General features: G+C 40.0%; 2 protein-coding genes across 2 annotated transcripts; both read left to right on the forward strand.

The window, feature by feature from the left end:
* Positions 1-419: 419 nt before the first annotated feature.
* gem (GTP binding protein overexpressed in skeletal muscle) lies at positions 420-3,083 on the forward strand. The gene is made up of 4 exons (XM_044209190.1): positions 420-1,269; positions 1,600-1,676; positions 1,779-1,983; positions 2,085-3,083. The coding sequence occupies exons 1-4, from the start codon at positions 915-917 to the stop codon at positions 2,366-2,368; spliced, it is 921 nt and encodes a 306-aa protein (XP_044065125.1). The 5' UTR covers positions 420-914; the 3' UTR covers positions 2,369-3,083.
* Positions 3,084-4,524: 1,441 nt separating this feature from the next.
* cdh17 (cadherin 17, LI cadherin (liver-intestine)) lies at positions 4,525-19,924 on the forward strand. The gene is made up of 19 exons (XM_044208200.1): positions 4,525-4,624; positions 6,346-6,402; positions 6,978-7,073; positions 7,922-8,059; positions 8,174-8,309; positions 9,814-9,972; positions 10,396-10,548; positions 12,082-12,287; positions 12,403-12,534; positions 12,641-12,791; positions 13,618-13,827; positions 13,918-13,994; positions 14,079-14,267; positions 15,023-15,267; positions 16,289-16,419; positions 16,777-17,001; positions 17,108-17,218; positions 18,211-18,327; positions 18,476-19,924. Exons 2-19 carry the CDS (start codon positions 6,355-6,357, stop codon positions 18,565-18,567), a joined length of 2,616 nt encoding a protein of 871 aa, XP_044064135.1. The 5' UTR covers positions 4,525-4,624; positions 6,346-6,354; the 3' UTR covers positions 18,568-19,924.
* The last annotated feature ends 1,839 nt before the right edge of the window (positions 19,925-21,763 follow it).

A 21,763-nucleotide genomic window follows, 5' to 3' on the forward strand; every position in this document is an offset into this window, starting at 1 on the left:
GCTCCCTATTTTTGTGGAGTATGAATTCGACAGGTGGAGAGTTAAGTCTCAATTCTTACACACTGCACCTTTTTAAAGTATCAAAAGTGACAGTAATCATTTGCGCAGCAGAATGGCCCCACTAGTGACATTTGATTAGGAGTTACTCAAGAACTGACCATTAACTAATAGGTAGTTCCCCATTCGTTCCTCATTAGTTCCCTAGTAACTACTCTAAATCTTGTTTACCTTATTGTAAACTGTTACCGATTTTTTTTTTAGTTAAAGCCCTACATCCCTGTTGCACAATTCATTACCCTTTTGGTCTAAATACAATCCGAGCAGTGAGTCAAAACAGTAAATTCCCACCACATCACAGTAAACCCTCATGCTCCACTTGTGTGACCCCCCTCCCTCCTCCTCTTTATATAAACCACAGGGAAACCCCATCAGAGCATTAGAGACACACTCAGCTGGAGATTACTGGGACAGACGACAGCAGACACATCAAGAAGACGCCATCTGTAAATGTCGCTCCGGGATTTAATCAAATGTTTCTGCAATGCCCGAATTAAACTTAGGTTTTAATGTGGGATCTTTGCATCTGAACTCGTCTGAGTTTCATCTGTTTTCTTATCAGCCTTATTGAGGGTGCAATAATTTACTGTTGAGTAGCCTATTACTGCAGCACAAACTCATACTTAGCCTACTTCACTGTCCTTTTGGCACCCCTCTGGTTTAAGTGAATCTCTACGAAACAAAAGGACATTTGTGATGTTTAACTGAAGCGGATAAGAAGATTTTAAAGCGAAGAAATCGACTCTTTTTACTTTCTTTTTCGGGGTGTTTTCCTTGTGATAATAGAGGTTAAAGCACCGCCTTGCAAAACGGTTTTATCTGTTAATTCAGTTCATCCTAAATTTGTCGCCGGCACCATGCTGTCCAGTGTCCGCCGGCACAGCCTCCGCTTGCAGACCGAGCTCCACCGGTGGAGCATCTGCGACCCCGGCAGTCACCTGCTCCCGGACAGCTTCCTGACCCGGGTCCCCGACTGCATCTCCCGCTCCAAGTCCTGGACCAGCTCCGCCGGGGAGTCGGACGGGAGCCGCGGGAGCTGGTCGTCCTCAGACTCGGTCATCTCCACCGACTCCACCGGGGAGCCGGCGGAACCCGGGGCACCGTACCGGGTGGTGCTGTTAGGGGCCAGCGGTGTCGGTAAAACGGCCTTTGCCAGCATCTTCGCCGGGGCAGCGGACAGCATGGACAGTGATGACTGCGAGCTGTGTGGAGGTGAGAAAAAGATAACTATACTGAAACTTATTTTACTGTTATTATTGACAGATCTGTCTTACTTTTATAATACATTTTAGATGGACACTAACCAAATCCCTATAAATAAATAAAAAAAACTAGCATATTATCGTAATAAAATACAGACAGTAGATTAAAGGTCTCTATAATCTCAGTATTGAGCACCATACACTTGTTAATTTCCTATAATAATATCATAATACTGTACTTATTTTGATAGTATGATTATGTCCAACACATTGCTGTCAACAAAAGGACTATAAGTCTATGATTTTATTAATGTACTGTGTTTCTTATGTATAATTTCAGATGAAGTGTGTGAGAAGACAATTGAAGTGGATGGAGAGCCTGCGGCTATAACTCTGCTTGACACATGGGATGCAGAGGTGAGATGAAAAACTGATGCGTTGACTTCACGTCAGCCTGTATGCCAGCGCACTCACCGTACTGTAAATCCTGTATCTAATTATGTGTGTTTGTCTTTGCAGACTGACGGCGAATGGGCTCAGGAGCGCTACATGCAGACAGGTGACGCCTACCTGTTGCTGTACTCTGTAACTGACCGGGCCTCGTTCCTGCGAGCCTCGGAGCTCCGGATTACCCTGCGCCGCTTCCGTCCTGCCCAGCAAACACCAATCATCCTGGTGGGGAACAAATGTGACTTGGTGCGACGCAGAGAGGTGTCAGTCAGTGGTGAGGAGACACAATCCCCATCTCTATGTGTGTGATGAACACTGTTTACTGTGAGTATTGTTTTCTATATGCAAGTACTGATGTTTGACTTTCTGTTTCAGAGGGTCGTGCCTGTGCTGCTGTGTTTGACTGCAAGTTTATCGAAACCTCAGCCGCCATGCAGCACAACATCTGGGAGGCTTTTCACGGCATAGTGCGACAGCTGCGTCTACGCCGAGACTCCAAGGAAGCCAACAAGCGTCGCAGGCACAGAAGCTGTAACACACGCCGAGAGAGCCTTCCTATGAAGGCCAAACGTTTCCTCGACAAGGTGGTAGCAAAGAACAATCCCAGTGTGGCCTTCTGGCTAAAATCTAAGTCCTGCCATGATCTCTCTGTGCTGTAGGAGTTTTTTTTAACTCTACACTAAACCTTTGAGTAGGTGAACAAGTTACAGCCTGGAGAACAGACTATCTGGACATGGGCTGGAGGCAAGCCTGCTTCTAAGGGGCTAAAAGTTGGATGGTTCAAACCCAGCCCTCAATGTGTTCACATCCACCCTTGGCACAGCCAGCATGGTGTGCATGAGAGGTGTTTCTGCACTGCCATCCATGTGTTGCAGTCGGAACAAGGCTGAGTGGACTGAGCTCGGTTTGTCAGCCTGTGTAATGGACTGGACAATCAGCGAAATGAAGTGACGTTTCCTGTCGCAGAGACTCGTCATGTCTGTGTGGCTAAAATGTTGGAAGGTAGATCTCATCTGATGGAAACTGACAGAAGGATGTGATGTTTGTTCATTTCTGTGTTTTGAACAAATACATTAATATTAGCCTTTTCTCTCCTCTCTTCTCTCATCTCTCTTTTGCTCTCATTCCTGCCAAATGTGTCGTCTGTTGATCCCTAAGTGCTACGATTACCAATTGCAAGCTATTGATGATTAAGGTCTTTTTTGTACGATGATCATTCAGTTGTTACATTGAGTTTATTTATAATGTGTTGTATTTTGCACTTACTGTAAATAGATACCAGATTGATGATGTATTGTATTATGCTACGTGTATGTAGTTTCAGTGTTGCTTATTGAAATAAAGTGACATCATCCATTTTGGAGAAAAAAACTGTCCCGTTTGTCTGTCATCTCAACCTTACTAATGAGAGATTACCATGGGTGACTCAGCTTTGACACAAAAGAGACACACTCACACAAACAGGGTTTAACAACTGATAGAAGATGAGTCAGGTGGTGACATTAAAGCTGAACTTTCAAAAACAATTAGTCCCCTGTGGGTGTGTGTGTGAGAGAGAGACAGCTGATTAAGTACAGCGATTTGACTACTCAGGGACTGATCAGAGATTTGGGTTACAGTGTGACACCGAACATCATGCTCAGATGCCGCCTGCTCCAATCCCAAACTCAGTTTTGTCAGAAAAGCGGTAAAATGCAGGAAAATGTGTTGCCAAGGTTACATTCAGAGGAGCCCAGGAAGTGTGAGTGTGTGTTTGTGTGTGTGTTTTGTATGTTCGGTCCAGGGAGCGTCAGGCAGATGGTGTTAGTGCATGTTGACCAGAATATCTATCAGGCTGCCTGCACACAGGATCAAGGCAGATACATGCACCCATGCTTTACATAATGGAGTCACTTCCATCTGAATTAATGGCTTCATCTGCCGAACCGTCAACACTGCAGTCACAGGTTCTGGTTAAATAGTGGTGCTGAAACAGTGACTCACTCACAGCCCATTTTTCTTACAGTTGCAGATTCACACAAATTTCTGCCTTGTTTCCAAGCAGCTTTCTACAGCTTATAAAGCTCGGTGCTTTCAGCCCGGGATGGTAGCGTGTGCATCAGGATGTATGGAAGATAATCCCAGCTATATGTGAGGTTGGGTCGTGACGATAAAGGATAACACTCAATGACAAAACATAGGCTGGCATCCTCTCCTTAGGTCACCTTTATAGTATTTCTGTTGTATTCATTTATGCAATTTTTAGAGGTGGAAACGTTTAGAACAACTTCATGGTATGTGCCTTGACCTGCTGAAAAACCCCACTGCTTTGCATTCTTATGATGCAATGTATTTTCAGTGTAATCTTAGTCCTATTGTCTACACACAGCTCCTTATCAGGCCCTGCTACAATGGAAAATCTGACAGGAAACAGAGCAGAGGTGCATAGGTCAAAGTCTGAGGGGAAATTAGAAACTTAAACGCTGAATAGCAGGTTTTTAGAGAAATTTCCCCCATTATTATACCCTTTTTGTTCTAACTTTTCTCTTTTTGTTCACAATTCACACACATGCTGTCTGAAAAGTACAAATCCTGATTAATGCTGTGAGATTCCTTCAACTGGTTTGTTTTTTACAACTATAACCCGCTAACAGGTATCAAACTGTTAGCATTCGAGGATTTATGTAAAACCAGTGATTAAAATGAAGTGATAATGGATTTGTCTTTTACACTGCTGTACGGATCATTGTTCTGTTCTTCCTGTCTCCTTCCCTCTTCTCTGTCTACCCCCATTGGCTAGCTCGACACGAGGGCAGGGTGATTAGACAATCATTAGATCCAATAAAACATAACTGGTTAACGTTTGACCAGACAGGATGGGGCTGCTCAGATCACTCTGAAGTCTGAGCAGTGACTTGCTCGATCTCTCCAGCAAGGTAAGTCTCCGCACTCTCCTGTCGCCCAGTTTTGGAAATGTTGAGTATTTGGAGTAGCTTTTTAGATGATGTGTATAGGACACAGACTGGACTGCCACTGTTGGTTTTAAAAGGCTATGTTTGATGTGTCTGATGCTTTTAGTTTGTTACAGAAGTGCTGTGATCTTGATTTGACTTTGGCAGGGCCTTAGTGTCAGGTGTTAGCGTATCTGACAACCAACCTCTCCTTCTTTATGGCTTCCTGGGTTGTTACCAGTAAGGGCTTTGGTAAGATATTACCTATACGGGACACTAAATTTGCTGAAATTTAGACTTAGATTTATTGTGCTAAAAGGAGAAAGAGAGGGCCTGTAACACCCAAATCATTGTGTCATACAGCTGTGCCACTTTGTCCACCAATCCATTGCTGGACAAATACAGTGAATATTTCAATTTATAAAATATTTTCTCACTGGAAGTCAGTCAGAAGTGGATGTCTGTAAATTGGTAATGCCAGCAATGGCTTGTGGTTAAACTGTGCCAGTCAGCAGAGGTAGTGCTCAACATGGAGACAGAAAAACCAATAATTGGTAGACAATAAATTCAGGTAATTTAAAGTAAAAATTTGTGTGCTGTTAATGAGAAGTGTGGCAGGGCGCTGACATTAAAAGGGTGCTGTGCTTCAAAAAGGTCATTAGCCACAACTCAATGTCACCTTCACTTTTCTGTGGCAGCTGACTTTACCCTTCTGTCTCGCCTGCACTTTACAAGTCCTTTAGCCATTTATCAGTACATTCCTGATATATTTGTCAAGCACAATGTATCATGCATGTTATGTTAGTCATGTTTGACATTAATTAATATTGTATTTTTTCTGTCATCATCCAAAACAGTGTCATAGCAATGTTAATTCAAACAATACTGTACATATATTCTGCTGTCATCTGAATGTAACACTGAGTGTATAACTTTTTTGAGGCACACAGGAATACTGTTGCAGAGCAGCTTCAAAGAGTATGACACATAACATGATCTGTTAACATGATCCATATGCCACATAAACACACACACAAAAAAGAGATTCCTGAACCACACACACATATGCAAACACACGATCAAGGCTGTTGTGTTATTCTAGACTACTGTAAAGTCACTGGGATTACACACTTTGGCCTCTTGGTACTTGAGTCTTATTGACACCCACTGTGAAAAAAGCTGAATTGAAAAAAATCAGTTTGGCATTGCATGTAAGCTCTGAGTTTCAGTTTCTCCTGGACGCTGAGGTGGGTGGGTCACCTGGTTGTGTAGGTGGAGCTGCGCTTATAAGTTCCTATTCAGCTCAAAGTATGAAGCAGAGAGAGATAGCATGTACATGTATGGATACTCAAGGACAGAGGACAGATTTTCTTTGCGAGGCTCTTTTTTTTATGAATCACTAACTCATTGTGCTAAATAGAGACAGTAACGTACCGAGGCACACTGGTTTTAGCTGTTTTTAGATGGGCTCAGTAACAATTATCCACATCAATTTTCCTTATTTCTACAAGCATGAGATGTGGATTTCTGATTTTGAACAGCAGAGCACAGTGAATATTCTTATTTGTAAAAATTTAAATGTGTAATTTAAATCCTCCTCTTCATGTCACCTCTCTGCCTCCTCAACCTCCTGCTTTCTCCTTCACCATTTTTTCTAACTCCTATCCCCCTTATCTCCTCCTCCTCTTCTTCCTCTTCCTTCCCAGACTGTGATCATGACACCCATGGTGCATCTGTTGTTGCTCCCACTCCTGTTCAGCATTGTGAGTACATAGCACTGCCAACTGCTGCCCTTCAATACATATTCATAGTAAATACTCAAATACATGAACCTGTGAAAAGGTCTGTTAAACAGTCAGACTGGATTAATGCTTAGATTTTATTCATGTACAACTGATGGGACAGTTTTGGTACATGGGAAGTGCATACATGCAGACTCCTTTATGGCATTTGAAGCATCCTGTAATAAGAAAATGTTGATAACTGTCTGTAAGGTTAAAGAAATGTGTGCAAGAAAACCTTTGGCAACTTATTTAAAACACCAAAACAAAGTGTAAAGTGTGAATGAAGTGTTACTAAACTGATCGTTAGTTCTTTGTCTGTAGACTTTGCTCTCCTGTCCTGCAGTGGGATATAAGAATTCCCCCACTTGTCGTGTCATTTTGGTTCAATAAATAACCGGGCTGTAAAAACCTGCCCTCAATGCCTGACTACGGTCAGCTACAGCACAGGGCTAAAGTGAAAAGGGCAAATGTGGGCGTGAGTGTGAGAGGTTCAATTTAACCTCAGCCTGTACTGTATTCAATGACCTTTGACCTCTGTTTCTCTGCTCTGATAGGCTGCTGGGAAGGATCTGGAGGAAAAGAAGGGCCCATTTGAGAACACGGAACTACACGTGCCAGAGGGGACACCAGTGCCGTATCCCATACATCAGGTATTACACACATGCCAGCAGTGGTGGAAAGTAACAAAAAAAAGTTACTCAAGTACTGTACAATTGTACAAGTACAATTTGGAGGTAATTATTTACATTTATGCCTCTTTATATTTCTACTCCACTACATTTCAGAGGGAAATATTTTGTACTTTTTACTCCACTACATTACAGCTGTAGTTACTAGTTACTTTTCAGATTAAGATTTTACATAAAAAAAACATATGATACGCCTTGTCACAGATTTCAGATGTCTATAAGTTGTAAGCAGTTCCGCCAAAGCAAAGATTAGAGAAAAGTCAGAAAAAAAGTACAAATTTGTGCAGCAGAACTTTGATTTTTAAAATTTCCTCTCCCGTTAATCATCTCACGACCCTTCATATTTCTCATGTGACCCTTTTGGGAGGCGACCTGTAGGTTGGGAACCACTGAACTAGTTTCCTTTCATTTATTATCCTTTTGTAAATTCCTTTTGTGTTTAGTTTGAACTAAACCAGCAAAGTGTATACAGTATAAAGTAGTTCAAACTAGTTGTACCTGGACCAGCTACAACAGTAAAATGCTACTTACACATTGATGCATTAATATTAACACTTTTACTTGTAATGAAGTATTTCTACATTGTTGTACTGGTACTTTTACTTAAGTAAAGATTTTGAGTATTTCTTCCTCCACTGCCAAGAAGGACATCTTGTCAAAACTCAATATCATGAACAAACCATTAGAGATAAAATAAAGAATGCAACTGCATAGTTTCGCTTTCATCTCAAAAGGCCATAAATGAATCTGCTATTGTTTTTACAAGTCTCTTCATTTTTCTCCCTTCCTTGCCATCTTTCACGCCATAGTTTCAGGTGACCCATCCAGGCGTTAATAATTTCAGGCTGAGTGGGGAAGGTAAGGAAGACATTCAGATTTCAAGGGACGGGTGGCTGTACCTGGAGAAGCCTCTGGACTGGTCTCAAGATGACCATTACATGATCATGGTAAGATGGTCCTCTCTCTTCTTATAAACACAGAAAATTATACTTGTGCATTGTAGTAGCAATAAAATATGTATTTATATATGTGTTTGTGTGTGTGTACCCGTCTATATCCAGGTGGAGGCGTTGGCAGATGATGAAGTTGTGCATGGCCCAGTTTACGTGATCATAAATGTGTTGGACATCAACAACAACGCTCCGTACTTCAACCAGAGTGACTACACAGCTGTGGTTAGAGAAAACAATCCGGCAGGTGTGTGTGTGTGTTATAAGTACTTAAATTAGAGGAGAGGAAACTACTAATGCAAAAAGAAAACTGTTAATATAAACAGTGGCATAGATGAAAATTTATGTAGTGGCCTTTGATCAGTTAGTATGGCTATACAGGTTGTGCACACTTAAAGCTTTGAGTTTTGAGTACATACAAACCATCACAGGCAACAATAATGGCAGCTGAAGCGATTTCTTTCTCTCTTTTTTTGTTGTTTGCCTTTTCAGAAACCCTTTGTACTTTAAAGTAAATGTGATTAAAAGATCATTGTTAAAATATTGTTATTTTTGCATGTTTTAGCCTATTAACTGCAAAACGTGTACTTAAAGGTGCCCTGTGGGGTTTTCTCATAAACAAACAAAAGTTTACATTCAATGTTACTCACTAAAACTCATTGGGTGTATCCTTGAGGTCTAACAAATGTGTTGAATGCATTTCCTTCCTCATAAAACATTTGCAAAGCAGATATTTTAAATCTTGCCTTGTTTTCATCCATGTTTACTTGCTTGCAGTCTTCTTCTACCCCACCTTTGCTAGGGCATCGCTGTATTTCTTTAGTGCGTTAGTGCCACCTGTAGATCAGTGGAATTGTGTCAAGCCAATGCAAGACTGTGTATCGTGTCATCCGTGTGCACGTGCATCTTAGTATGCGTGCGTGAGACAAACAAAACGGGGACCCACTCATGTAAAAACTGAAGCTGTACTGTCAGAAAACAACAAGGAAACATGGACAGTGTCAAAAGGAAAACATGATTTATGCAGGTTCTTGGATTAAGCTCTTCAACCCCGCTGACCCACCAGTGGGTCATTCATTACAAACTCATGCTGTGCAGCCAAACTTTGTTCAAACCCACAGTTTTTTTATTTTAAATTCTAGCGCAGATGCAAAAGTTTTACAAGTATGTCAGGCTGAATTTTGGGGAAATGTGTATAAAATGATTTCACAAGACATCTAGAATATATCCATTTGATGCTATGGTGAAGCAATAAAAAAACACAACACAACGAGTCTTGGGTTTGAATATTTCACTCACTCAGTGTTAGAACAGGCATATACACAATATAAATACAATACGGTCAGACCATGTGGAATCAACCAAGAGAATTTTTCTAACCTTAAAGCTACTTAAGGGGAAGCTAAAGGCGCAAACTGGATTTTAAGAAGGTAAAATGTTGCTATTTGGTAGTGTACTCTCATGTATTGGAGGGAAAACAATGGCTGTCTTGAATGTAGGAAACCTCTCCTAAAAACCCACAAATTGGTGTGCTTTTGAATGTGTTTGGCAGTAAAATAAAGTACAACCAATGTGTAGTTCATAGGCTAAAGCATCTAAAAACACCATTGTGGTTCTTTAAGACTACCTAAGGGATTCCTGGCATGTATATGGGTTAAGTAGTATTTCGATATGTTATGACTGTTTTGAAATCCTCGGGCTAACATCTCCCTGTGGTAAGACTTTAATATCAGTTTTGTCTGTTGTTCCAGGAGTCCCATTTACCCGTGTGTTTGCGTTGGATCAGGACAACCCACAAACTCCCAACGCTCATCTGACCTACAGCCTGGTCAGCCAGATCCCCAACAAACACAACATCCTCCTGTTCCAGATCGACCCTAACACTGGAGTGATCTCCACCACAGAAGAAGGTAACAACACACACGCCTGTGCACACACAAATGAATGCACAGACATCAGCGTGCAGAACTAGGTGCACTGTCCGTGGGAAAGTCTGTAATCTGTCCATCTCTGCCTGTAATCTGGCAGTATAGTGCCACTGTAAATCCAGATTACACAGCTCATCTTGTGTGCTCAAGATTAACACTGATTGGAGGGAGGTTGCCTAAATGTGTCGCGTGCTGTTGATCACAGATTACTTTGACTGCATGCGAGCATATGACTGAGTCTATTTGAAGATGCCTGTTCACATCTGTGCAAGAAGGTTTTATCACACTTCCCACACAGCGAGTGTGAGAGCAGAGATGTTCTTCTTCCACTGATCTGTATGAAAACACGTTGTAATGTGTGGAATGACACTGAACAATATTTGATGTATGTGTGTTCTTTAACAGGGCAACAGGGCATAAAGGCCAGAGAGGGCATCCAGTATGGCAGAGGAGAAGATCAGAGCATTGACGCACTGAGGACAAAGTTTAACAACTACTGTCCAGTGCAGCAGGTCCCCTATGAAGAAAACCCCTTCTTCACCTGTGTGGAGAGAGCAGGTTTGTATCCAGATGGGTCGAGCGTAGAGCTGCAACGATTAGTCGTCTATTAATAAATTAGTCAACGTTAAGCAAAAATTCACTAATTCCGTCTTCACAAATGTGGGTATTGTCTCAGGGAAGAAAGGGACTGACTGATTCACAGCCTTAAATAGTGCAAACAGACCGTTTCAACACTACTGTGTCTTCATTAGAGTCAAAATGCGCAAACTTAAACATCTGGCCCTTAATATGAAAACTACACCCTAACATTAACAAATATCATGAATATGTCATATAGGTTTCATATCTTAAGGTTCCATTCCTAAAGCAGACAAATTTTACTTACAATTCTCTTAATTTTGACATCTTATAATAATAATCTAATAATCACTTAATGATGCACTTTACTTACCACCTACAATGAAACGTTATGATGAAGCATGCATTATTATAGATGCATCAATATGAACTTCACTTTACTTAACACATATAATTGATGATACTGTAAGGACTGTTATAGCATGCTATGAGTCCTTACTACAGTTGATTGTTGAGGTGTGTATAGGTGAGTATAGGTAGTCATAATGTATTATAAGCCCCATCAGTCAACATCTAGTTTATAACTAGTCAAGAGCATCTATAAGACACATTAACTTATAATTAATTTCAATTCAATTTTAATTCAAATCACATCTATAATGTTTTATGACTGTTGATATAGTGCATCAGAAAGCATTATGTGTGTTTATGAATGAAGTCATAACGCATTATGAATGCATTATAATTCACTATGAATGCCCCCATAAAGTATTATGAATGAGATCTTCACAGAAAGTGAATATCCTCTGGTTTTCATAGTCTTCTATGAGAGCAGATGAAATGTCTTGTCTTTGGACAGTTGGATGAAACAAGACATCACCCTGGGCTCTGGGAATCTGTGATGGAACATTTTTTACCATTTTCTGACATTTTATAACTTAAACAATTCATGGATTAATCAAAGAAAAGAATGATGATAAAGAATGATTTGACATTTTCAGGTGACATTTTCAGGTTTTTCGGAAGAGAAACCTATTAAGAATTTCACAAGAAAAGAATAAGAAAAAATAATCACGACAATAAAATTATAATATCTTATAAAGAGTTGAGAACCACTAATCTACAGCGTGACCTGTGGCACACAACTGCATGCGCGTACTTTTGTTTATTTTGACATGTGTGTTTCTAAAATCTTAAAAGTCATGTGTGGTCCCAGTCGAGGGATTTGTGGAGCATGTGATGACACCGAGTGACGGATGGTGTCAATGTAGATTAACACAGACTCTAACGACTGTCAGCGATTAGTGCTGGTTGTGTGATTTATTGGGTGTTGAGTCGATGAGTTCAGCCGGGGAGAGCGGTTAAGCCATCACTAATTTCTAAGATTGTGTTCTTTCCAAAATTAGAGATCTACTGAAATGTTTTTGTGATGTTCAATCCCCCCAAACTTTTTCTTTTTGTTGCCTGTACGATTGTTCTAATTGCAACCTTCATCTTCCTCTGTGGTGTCAGAAATGAGGAGGAGGAATTTTGCCCCCCTGGAGGACCCAGACTACACCCTGACTGTGCGCGTGCAGGACCTGGGAGGAGCGTCGGAGACCGCGCTGAGTGGAAACGCAAGAGTGCACATTGTTGTGCAGCAAAACCTGTGGTTCAATCCTGGACCACTAACTGTTAAAGAGCACTTAAATGAAACTTACCCTCTGGTCATCGCAAAGGTGCGGTGGGATGCACATGCCAACTCTGCACAAATGCAGACACATTAAAATACAAACACTCACTATACCTACTGACCATCCCACGCTGTCCTCTTTCCTCCCTTTTTCGATTCAGGTCCAGTCTAATGATCTCAACGCCATCTACACGTTAGTGCAGAAAGAGCGGGTGCTGAAATTCCCCTTCCAGATCACAGAGGATGGAGAAATACATCTGACAGAGGAGCTGGACAGAGAAGACAAGGACATGGTACAGGACACATGCTTAGTTTGCTCAATAAATCTCTCGTATCTCATGTAGAAATAACAATTTACTTCTAGGGATTATTCTTGAACTTGTGTTGGTTCTGTTTCAGTACATCCTGGTTGTGATGGCAACGGATAACAGTGGCAAAGAGGTGGATCCACCCATGGAGATTCAAGTTTTGGTGGAGGACGTGAATGACAACGCACCCGTGTGTGAAAATGAGGAGAGTGTATTTGAGGTGCAGGAGGATGAGCCTCTAGGTAAAATGTGTGTGTGTGATTATTACATAACCCATTTATGGCGTGGAGTTTGCTACATGTTGCCTCATTCAGTCAACGCTATTTCTTAAACTTCTATTCTCTTTCTTTGACTTTGATCTCACCATTGCATTCTGTTTTCTGTGTTTCTGGGTCCATATTTATCAAAGAGCCATGTTAGGAGTAAAAAAGTGTGAGTGTGAAGACACATTTATAAAGTGACAAGTGGCGGGAGTAGTATTTAGATCCTTAAAATAAAGTAAAAATAACAATACCACAGTGTAGAAATACTGTGTTACGAGTAAAAGTCATGCATTAAAAATTTTATATAGTACATAGGCATTAGCATCAAAATATTAAAAAGTACCAAAAGTAAAAATACTCATTATGCAAAGCGGCCCATTTGAGAATCTTATATGTTATATTATTATTAGTTAATTCTATTTTGTATAAATAATTTGAATCTGCAAAGTAACAAAATCTGTCTAAATCTAAAATGTAGTGAAAAGTACAATATTTGCCTTTCAAAATGTAGTGGAGTAGAAGTAGCATAAAATGGAATTACTCAAGTAAAGTAAAAGTACCTCAAAATTGTACTTAAGTACAGTACTAGTAATTGTACGAGTAAATGTACCTTTAAGAGCAGCTCTCAAGTGATCACATGATTAAACACACGTATACTCAGAGCACTAATAAACAGTCAGAGAAGATCCTTATTTTTTACTCAGGGCATCTACAGAAGGATTTTCTCTTTACTCGCCCCCTTTAATTCAAGAACATAAGAAAACTGATAGCTTTTGTTCTTAAGTTCTGGTTCTTGTGGTTCCAGGCGTCCTGATTGGACAGTTGTTGGCCCGTGATGACGATGAAGACGGGACACTGAATGCTCAACTGACTTACACCATCATGTCCCAGAATCCACCCACTACACCCAACGCCTTCTCCATTGAGGCTGCTTCTGGAAGAATTCAGGCATTGCGCTCGCTGCAGCGAAAAGACCAACAGGTGTATAACCTCAATGTCAGAGTCAATGACCCAGGTAACACACACGCTGTACGATGTAACACACCTGTAAATAGAGGTAAGTCTCAAGTTTTCACTCCAACTACTTTTGGCTTTTGTCTCCCAGTTTTCAGCACAGATTGTAAGGTCGTCATCAAGGTCATTGACGTCAACAATGAGATGCCTCAGTTTGAGAAGAATGATGTAAGTATCTGAACCACCTGTCTCCTGTTTCTCATGCTGTTTGGCTGATTATCTTCATGTTTCTGTGTGCATGTCTGTGTGCAGTATGGCAGTCACACTCTAGCAGAGGACACTCCTGTGGGACACACAGTGCTGACCATCAGAGCAACAGATGCTGATGACCCAGACAGCGGCAGCTCCCGTATCGAGTTCCACATTTCTGCTGGCAACGACGATTACGTTTTTGCTGTGGAAACTGACGGCAAAGGTGTCGGCCAACTGGTCATAGTAAAGGTACGCTATCTCCATTCACTACATCTCAACTCAAACGCACACAGTGATTTCATACAACTCATCGACTTTGATCTTTAACTGTGCTCGTTGAAACATTTGAGGTCCCTTGTACATTACAAAGTTCCCATTTAACCTCCCATGGTGTATTTTTTGTATTTGTGTGATATACTCTTATATAGGCTTGCAAATAATGATTATTTTCATCATTGATTATTATTATTATTATTTTATTAATAAATATATTGTTTAGTCTATAAAATGTCAGGAAATAGTGAAAATGTCCCTTCACAATTTCCCAAAGTCCAAGGTGTCATCTTTAAAAGTGTGTGTTGTCCAACCAACAGTCCAAAACCCAAAGATGTAAAAATTATAATCATATAAAACAGAGTAAAGCTGCAAATCCTCACATTTTAGAAGCTAGAACCAGGAAATGTTTGGTGTTTTTGCTTGGTGAATGACTTAAACCATCAATTGTCAAAATAGTTGCCAATATCACACAAACATTAGAAATCAAACATTTATTATTTCATAGATTTATTTATGAAAATCGTCAGCCCTGATAGCTGCTGTTCCCAAGAGTGTAAGCTAATTCTACAGCTGCTGGATTTGACTTCTTACTACTTGTGTTTTGAAATAAGAAGGTAATGTTACTGCCTATCGTGACTTTAATTGTAAAATGCCTTGGATAAGCAGAGAGTATTTCATGGCAACATATAGCTCCAAGATATGTAACCAGCCTTCTTGTCTCCCAACAGCCTCTGGACTTTGAGTCCTCTCCCACCCGCAAGCTCCAGATTGATGCTCGTAACCCAGAGCCACTGATGGAAGGTCTGGAGTACGGCAACGAATCCACAGCCTTCGTCTCTGTGTCTGTCACTGACGTAGACGAGGCTCCAGAGTTTAGTATGGACATCCTGGATGTGACTGTGCCTGAAAACACCACCAAGGGATCAGTTCTGCTCACGGTGGAGGCAAAGGATCCAGAGGGCAAAGAGATCGGGTAAACGCAGACAAATAGCTGCTCAGCAGTCATAACTGCTTAAAGTACAATAGGTGTACACTGGATTTGACTTTGTGAAATCCAGTGCACTGTACGACAGATATATACAATGGAGCATACATTAATAAGATGACACAGGCAAGACCAAGCAGCAACCACCACATTGCCTTAAAAGATAATTCTGGTGATATTTTATATTTTTCTTATTGTCATCAAATCCCATGAAAAGACCAAAACCAACAATGAATTGATCCCAGTAACAAGTATTGTCTGTGTAACCAAAGTCTGATATATCGTATTCCCCTGTGCCATAGACTGGCATAGTTGTCCAAAAGGTACTAAAAACACATTTAAACCAGTTATCCATTACCTTTAGCTAACTAAATCAACTGGTTATCCATTATCTTTAGCTAATTATTTCAACTGGTTATCCTTTACTTTTAGCTAATTATTTCATCTGTTTACCCTTTACTTTGAGGTAATTATTTCAACCATTTATCCATTACTTTTAGCTAACTATTTCTCTGTTTATCCATAGCTAACTATTTATATCTTATTATCAAAGTTTTAGCTCTAACTCTAGCTTCTTTTTTTTTTTGGTGTAGTAACTACTGAAACAGCTGTGAGCTGTAAACCCAAATACAGACTTCAAAGAAAACTGACAGAGACAACATTGATGCTATGCCCATGCTCTTCTGCAGTTTATGAGCTGGACTCTAACAAGATGTACTGTATGATAGTAGACTGAACACAAACACACGCTGAGCTTTCATAGTTTAGGAATTGTTCCACTACATCAGCACTGGCTTTGTTTTTAACGTTACTGCTTCTTACAGGTTGTTAGATTGGTGTTTCATCTGTTAGGACTATCACGTGTACCCAAAACAGACTATTGATTTGTTTTGACTACCATTATTTCCCCTGGGCCCCAGTTCAGTGCCTGCATCATGGATGATTTCTAATATCTGCTCACTATTTTTGTGTGTGTCTTTGTGTGTAATTGCTGTTGTGTGTTGTGCAGTTTTAAGTTGGACGGTGACACCCAGGGCTGGCTGGAGATCGATGCTGCAACAGGACAGATCAAGACCAAAGACAAGCTGGACAGAGAAACCCTGGAGACCTTCAAAGTCACCGTCACTGCATTTGAGAAGGGTGAGATAATGGACTCATATCACAGCTTATTAGAGTGTTTTTTTGTTGTTGATCAGTTGTTATAAAGGCCACACAGTTTTTGAATTCATTCTCGCTTACAACACTTTTTAAGTTTTGTGCTGTTTAGTTAAAAGGCAAAAATAATGTTAACAGAGGAACTAACATTTTCTAACGAACATTTCTTATTAAATATCTATTTAATAACATTAAAGGATATAGTTTTTATTTGTTTATTTTATGAAAACTTTAACTTTATTAAACCTTTGACCTTTAAAACCTGACCATTGTCTGCCGTTAAACAACAAAGTAGTGTTGAATCAGTGAACCTTTTTCATGCCCTCTGATTTCTCTTTGAAGGGAACCCGGAAAAGTATTCAGAGCGTGTCGTGTCCGTGAGGCTGCTGGATGTGAACGACAATGTCCCCAAACTGACAGAGACCCAGGCCTTCATCTGTGTGGCGAAAAACGAACCCATCATCATCAAGGCCAAAGATGGAGACAGCGCCCCCTTCTCCCAGCCCTTCACCTTCACCTTGGGTAACGGCAAGAAATCTCCCAACTGGGAACTGCGCAGCATTGACGGTACGCTACCATACTGTACTGCTGAAGTGATATATCAAAAGATGGTGTAAAAAGTTGTACAGTCAGATCATTACATTCTTCTTGTTTCCTTTTGTATGTCATGCAGGTACAACAGCTCAACTGACCCTCAAGAAAAAAACAACTGAAGATAAAACCTTCACACTCCCCATTAACATTAAAGACAGTGCAGGCATGGGAGTCACACAGCCATTTGAGGGTGAGTTTAAGTTAAGCTTAAAGAGTAAGTCTGGCGACCAAAACCATGAAAAGACAAAAAACAATAATGAATTGATCCTAACAAGTATTGTCCGTGTAGCCAAAGCCTGATATAGTTATAGATATGTTATGCCTCTATCCCAATGGTCTTCCATTGTTGTCCAAAAAAAACATCAAGTCAATCAAAACACAACAGTGAACGACACTGTTACAAAGCGTGACATGTTCCTTCATTTGCTGCTTGCTGCTGTAAATACTCACTAGAGCACAAAATGTGTATTAATCACTACTGAAAATAGTCCCCAACATATATACTATTTACTCCTGTTTGAGTAAGGTTTGCTAAAAACTACAGTGCCCAGCTGTTTTAGGAAATTACTGAGCCTATTGTTTTTTAGTTTTGTTTTTTTTAGCTTTTTTTAAAATTACATATAAATATATAATTTCTTTTTTTTTTAAAGATTTATATATTCAGTAAGAACAAATGTGCTTGGGGCTTAGTTCCACAGACAGGTAAGGGAAATCAGTAAGGGTTTGGAGGTTGCATTTTTATTTAATAAAAATTTTTCAACAGGAAAAACATTAACAGCTGTGGGTTTTCCTACAGGATACAACAGCACAAAAACAAGACAAAGAGTGGACAACTTAGACAAAAAGTAACAACTTTCTTCATATATAAGTGAATAAAATAAAAGTGAAAACTAGAATAAATATACAGCATTTGAAAGAAAAGAGCAAAAAAAGAAAAGAAAATGTAATTAAATGTATACAGAGACAGAGACAGGTTACACAGATTTTTGAGGGCTGAGATAAGAGATTGGTTGTTGATGATGGACTAACACATTGTTGGTTTGTGTCTTTTCATGGGATTTGTTGATAATAAGAAATTTACCTCAGCCTCATCCTTTAAAGTCAAACAATGACGCTTTACTGCACATCATGTGTTTGATAAAAGTGCAATGCACGTGTGTTGTTCTCTACTCTCTGTACTAGTGAGAGTATGTAACTGCACAGAGCTGGGCTACTGCTACATGGCACCAGATGAACGTGGCTTCAAATATGGAATGGGAACCACCATCGGGATCCTGGTCGGCACTATGGGATTCTGCAGTAAGTCTGTTAAAACCAACTCACACATGAACCAGTATCCATTATACTGTACAGTCTAAAGTTATTATCTAGTTTTGTGTTGGTGGTGCTGACTCCATTTTATTCCCTGCTGTAATTGACTTCTGTTTTTTTTTTTGTCTTGTTGCAGTTATTCTCTTCATTATAGTGATCAATCGCATAAAGAAACAGGGCAAGAAGAAAGTCCGGACTGAAGAGGAAGAGAGGAACGCCATGATGTAGAGACTACACACACACACATTTGTACTTCTATACTTGCGAATATACTATACTCTCTGACATAATGCATTCATTCATTGTTAACCGTCACATCCATGTGCCTAACCTGAACCCTTACTCTATTTTAACATCTGCTCAGGGACAACAGATGAAAATTAGACTTCTAAACTAATTCTGGCTCATTTACTGTTTTTTTTTTTTTTAAATAAATAAATCAATAAACCCTCCCCAGCACAACAGCAGAGGTGAGGACTGGACTTTCTAAGAATGTCCTCTTTCTCAAGATCTAAAAGATGAATTCATTCTCACAAAGATAGATGTACACACACACACACACACACACACACACATATTTACTTTAGCTTATTTTATTTTATATACAAGAGGGAGTTAAGCTTGATTAATAAGTTGTGGGAAATTTTAATGGATAAGACTCAGCAAAACGGCGCTGGGGTGACCAAGAACATGCTTTCTGAATATGTTAAACATAAATGATATAATTTTGGAAAAAACATAATCACAGAATGGTAAATGGGAAATGTTAAAATGGATGTATAACCAAATATCAGGTATGAATAAGACAAATGTATTCAGGTCTCACTATAAAAGACAACTCTCAGCTGACACCAGAGACGGCTTTAAATGGCTAAAGTTACTAACAAACGACAGGAAACGTCTGGTTTTAAAGGAGATTAGAAAGACGCTGAAACTTAACGCATAAACGTAACTGGATCCTCACAGACACTCCATGAAGGGCAAAGGTGAGAATACAAGACACTTAATTACTGACACTAGATGCTGAGAAAACAGGAACTAGCCAGAATACATACACACACATAGGACAGTGAGTTGGTATAAAACCGTATGTACTCTGTATTGATTCTTCAGTTGTATCTCGAGTTCGGCTCAGCTTATTGTGCCATAAATCTACAAAAAGTGGACCGAGGTACTGTCTGCCTCTCTTCCTTGTGTTTTGTTTGACTAAAGTTTATTGAGTGTATTGACAAAGAACATCTTCCACAAAGAACTGTGCATACTTAATTAAACTGTCATGCTAATCGTGCATTTATAAAGCTTGTTAACGTAATTTATTTAAATTTCACTCCCAGACTCAGGTTGTTTCATTAGCAGTTTCATCATCTCACATAATTCAATTCTTTACCTGAGAGCTTGTTTTGTTATTCTCTTCTGCTTGAATGAATGTTGTGCGACAGCTGGAAGTATCTTTAAACCCAGAATGTCACTGCTGTCACAGTGCTGTCTGTGTAATGAACATTACTGTGTTTATTTAATAATGAGCAATTACTGCTCTGTTTCCCAATAAACAAAGAAACTAGGAACCAGCTTGGTTTTCACATCATCATTGTGTGTGTCTGTCTGTGTGGGTGCGCGTATATGTTGTACACATCAGGGCAGACGCGTGGTGCTGCAGGTGATCGGTGACCTGAGACATCCAGACCTCAGCTCAGTACTCAGTACACACAACGTCCTCTTCACTCTCTCTTTCTTCAGGTAGCCTTCTGTTAAGATTTCTGACTATTTACTCTGCGCTTACAGTCAGTACTCCCTCTCTGCCGGTCTGTCAAGGCCACGGTGCTGCTGCAGAGAGTGATGCTCTGAGTCATCTCTTATACCGTGGGAGAGAGGCCGCAGATTGTTAGAGGGCTGAAAGGAGAATGGCATGATTGTGGGCTTTTATTCAGCACAAAGAGGCCGCGAACACACACAAAAAAAAAACACACAGGCACACAATTGAGAGTTGAATGTGGATGCCACATGTTCTGCCAAGACCATGCATCCTTCCAGTCCATGTGCCACATTTGTGAGTAACTCTGTGTGTGTGTGTGTGTGTGTGTGTGTGTGTGTGTGTGTGTGTTTGAGATGAGTTATCGAATGGCCTGTTGCGAGGCAAATGGAGTGCAGAGTTAGTGGAGTGGACAGCCTCGTAACGACAAACTCAACATGGAGCCTCTCCAGTGTTTATGTCTGCACTCTCTCCTCGCCTGTATCCTGGCAACACTTTCCACAACACACACACACACACACACACACACAAAGAGTCCTGGAGAGCTGGTGGGAGAAGTTGAAAGGTTGAGGGACAGAAGAAATGGAGGAAAGACAGGGAGAGTAAACTGTGTGATGGATGACCCGACCACCTCTGGATATCAAACCTCACCATCACCATCACCACACACACACACACACACACACACACACACACACACACACACACACACACACACACACACACGTTTGGTTATGTGTTTACCCTGTAAACTGTTCTGTGGAACCCTTTTATCCTAATATAGAAATACTAAGAAAATATGTTGACATCTCACCATCAAAATCAACAACGACCAGTTGATTTGACACCAGCTTACATTGCATATTTACATGTTAAGTCAAAAAGGTGTCAGAAAACCAAGATTTATTATATACAGTACATGTGCTTCCCAAAAACAGAGTTAGGAATTTGTTAGCCTATTGATTGTAACAAAATTCACCAAAAAGATCTCCATATGTGGTGATTCTTTTGCTGTTTTTAACCTCTGGAGTGGTGCCTTTTTTCTTATTCAAACAGCATTTTTATTATGCTTTTCAACATACAAAGACAGCACCGGTAATACAAACAAAACACAGTGGCCACAAGATGCAAGATAAGATGCAAGATGTTGAGGACGTATGAATTTGAAAATATCATAACATTGCTCAACTGCCCTTTTTCTTGACATTGCAGTTATCTTTAAGGCAGAGCTCCAAACTGAAGTCCCGTGCAAAAGTGGTGCACCTTCCTCTTATTTATTACCAACATTTTATAGATCTATGTGCTTTATTTCCAAAGATACAACTGGACAGTTTCTGTACTATGTAAAGTATTAAAATTTTGTCAACCGAGGACTGAAATGATCTACTCTGCTTGTGTCACTTTTTAAATGAGTTCTGTGGGGATAAAAACAAACAAATCAAATATTACACTGTGTTCCTTAAATATTGCAGGCCTGACAATTTGTGACTGCCCCTAGTGTTGGATAACTTTAACTGAATTGGGTGTTGAGCTCTCCTTTGTTGTAATATTGTTTATGTGGGATGTTTTTTATTACACATCCTTAATCCCACAGAAAAGTACAAGCATTTAAATAAATTCCATAAGCAGACGTCACTCAGTCTGCTTTTACGAACTAGTCCTGGAAAAACATCC

This window comes from Siniperca chuatsi, linkage group LG9 (genome assembly GCF_020085105.1).
Source record: "Siniperca chuatsi isolate FFG_IHB_CAS linkage group LG9, ASM2008510v1, whole genome shotgun sequence".
Taxonomy (NCBI): Eukaryota; Metazoa; Chordata; class Actinopteri; order Centrarchiformes; family Sinipercidae; genus Siniperca; species Siniperca chuatsi.

Coding starts and splice junctions, on each gene's coding strand:
- gem (XM_044209190.1), top strand. CDS start 915: ATGCTGTCCAGTGTCCGCCGGCACAGCCTCCGCTTGCAGACCGAGCTC. Junction 1,270..1,599: donor TGACTGCGAGCTGTGTGGAG/GTGAGAAAAAGA, acceptor GTATAATTTCAG/ATGAAGTGTGTGAGAAGACA. Junction 1,984..2,084: donor CAGAGAGGTGTCAGTCAGTG/GTGAGGAGACAC, acceptor TTTCTGTTTCAG/AGGGTCGTGCCTGTGCTGCT.
- cdh17 (XM_044208200.1), top strand. CDS start 6,355: ATGACACCCATGGTGCATCTGTTGTTGCTCCCACTCCTGTTCAGCATT. Junction 13,995..14,078: donor CTCAGTTTGAGAAGAATGAT/GTAAGTATCTGA, acceptor GTCTGTGTGCAG/TATGGCAGTCACACTCTAGC. Junction 17,219..18,210: donor AGTCACACAGCCATTTGAGG/GTGAGTTTAAGT, acceptor TCTCTGTACTAG/TGAGAGTATGTAACTGCACA.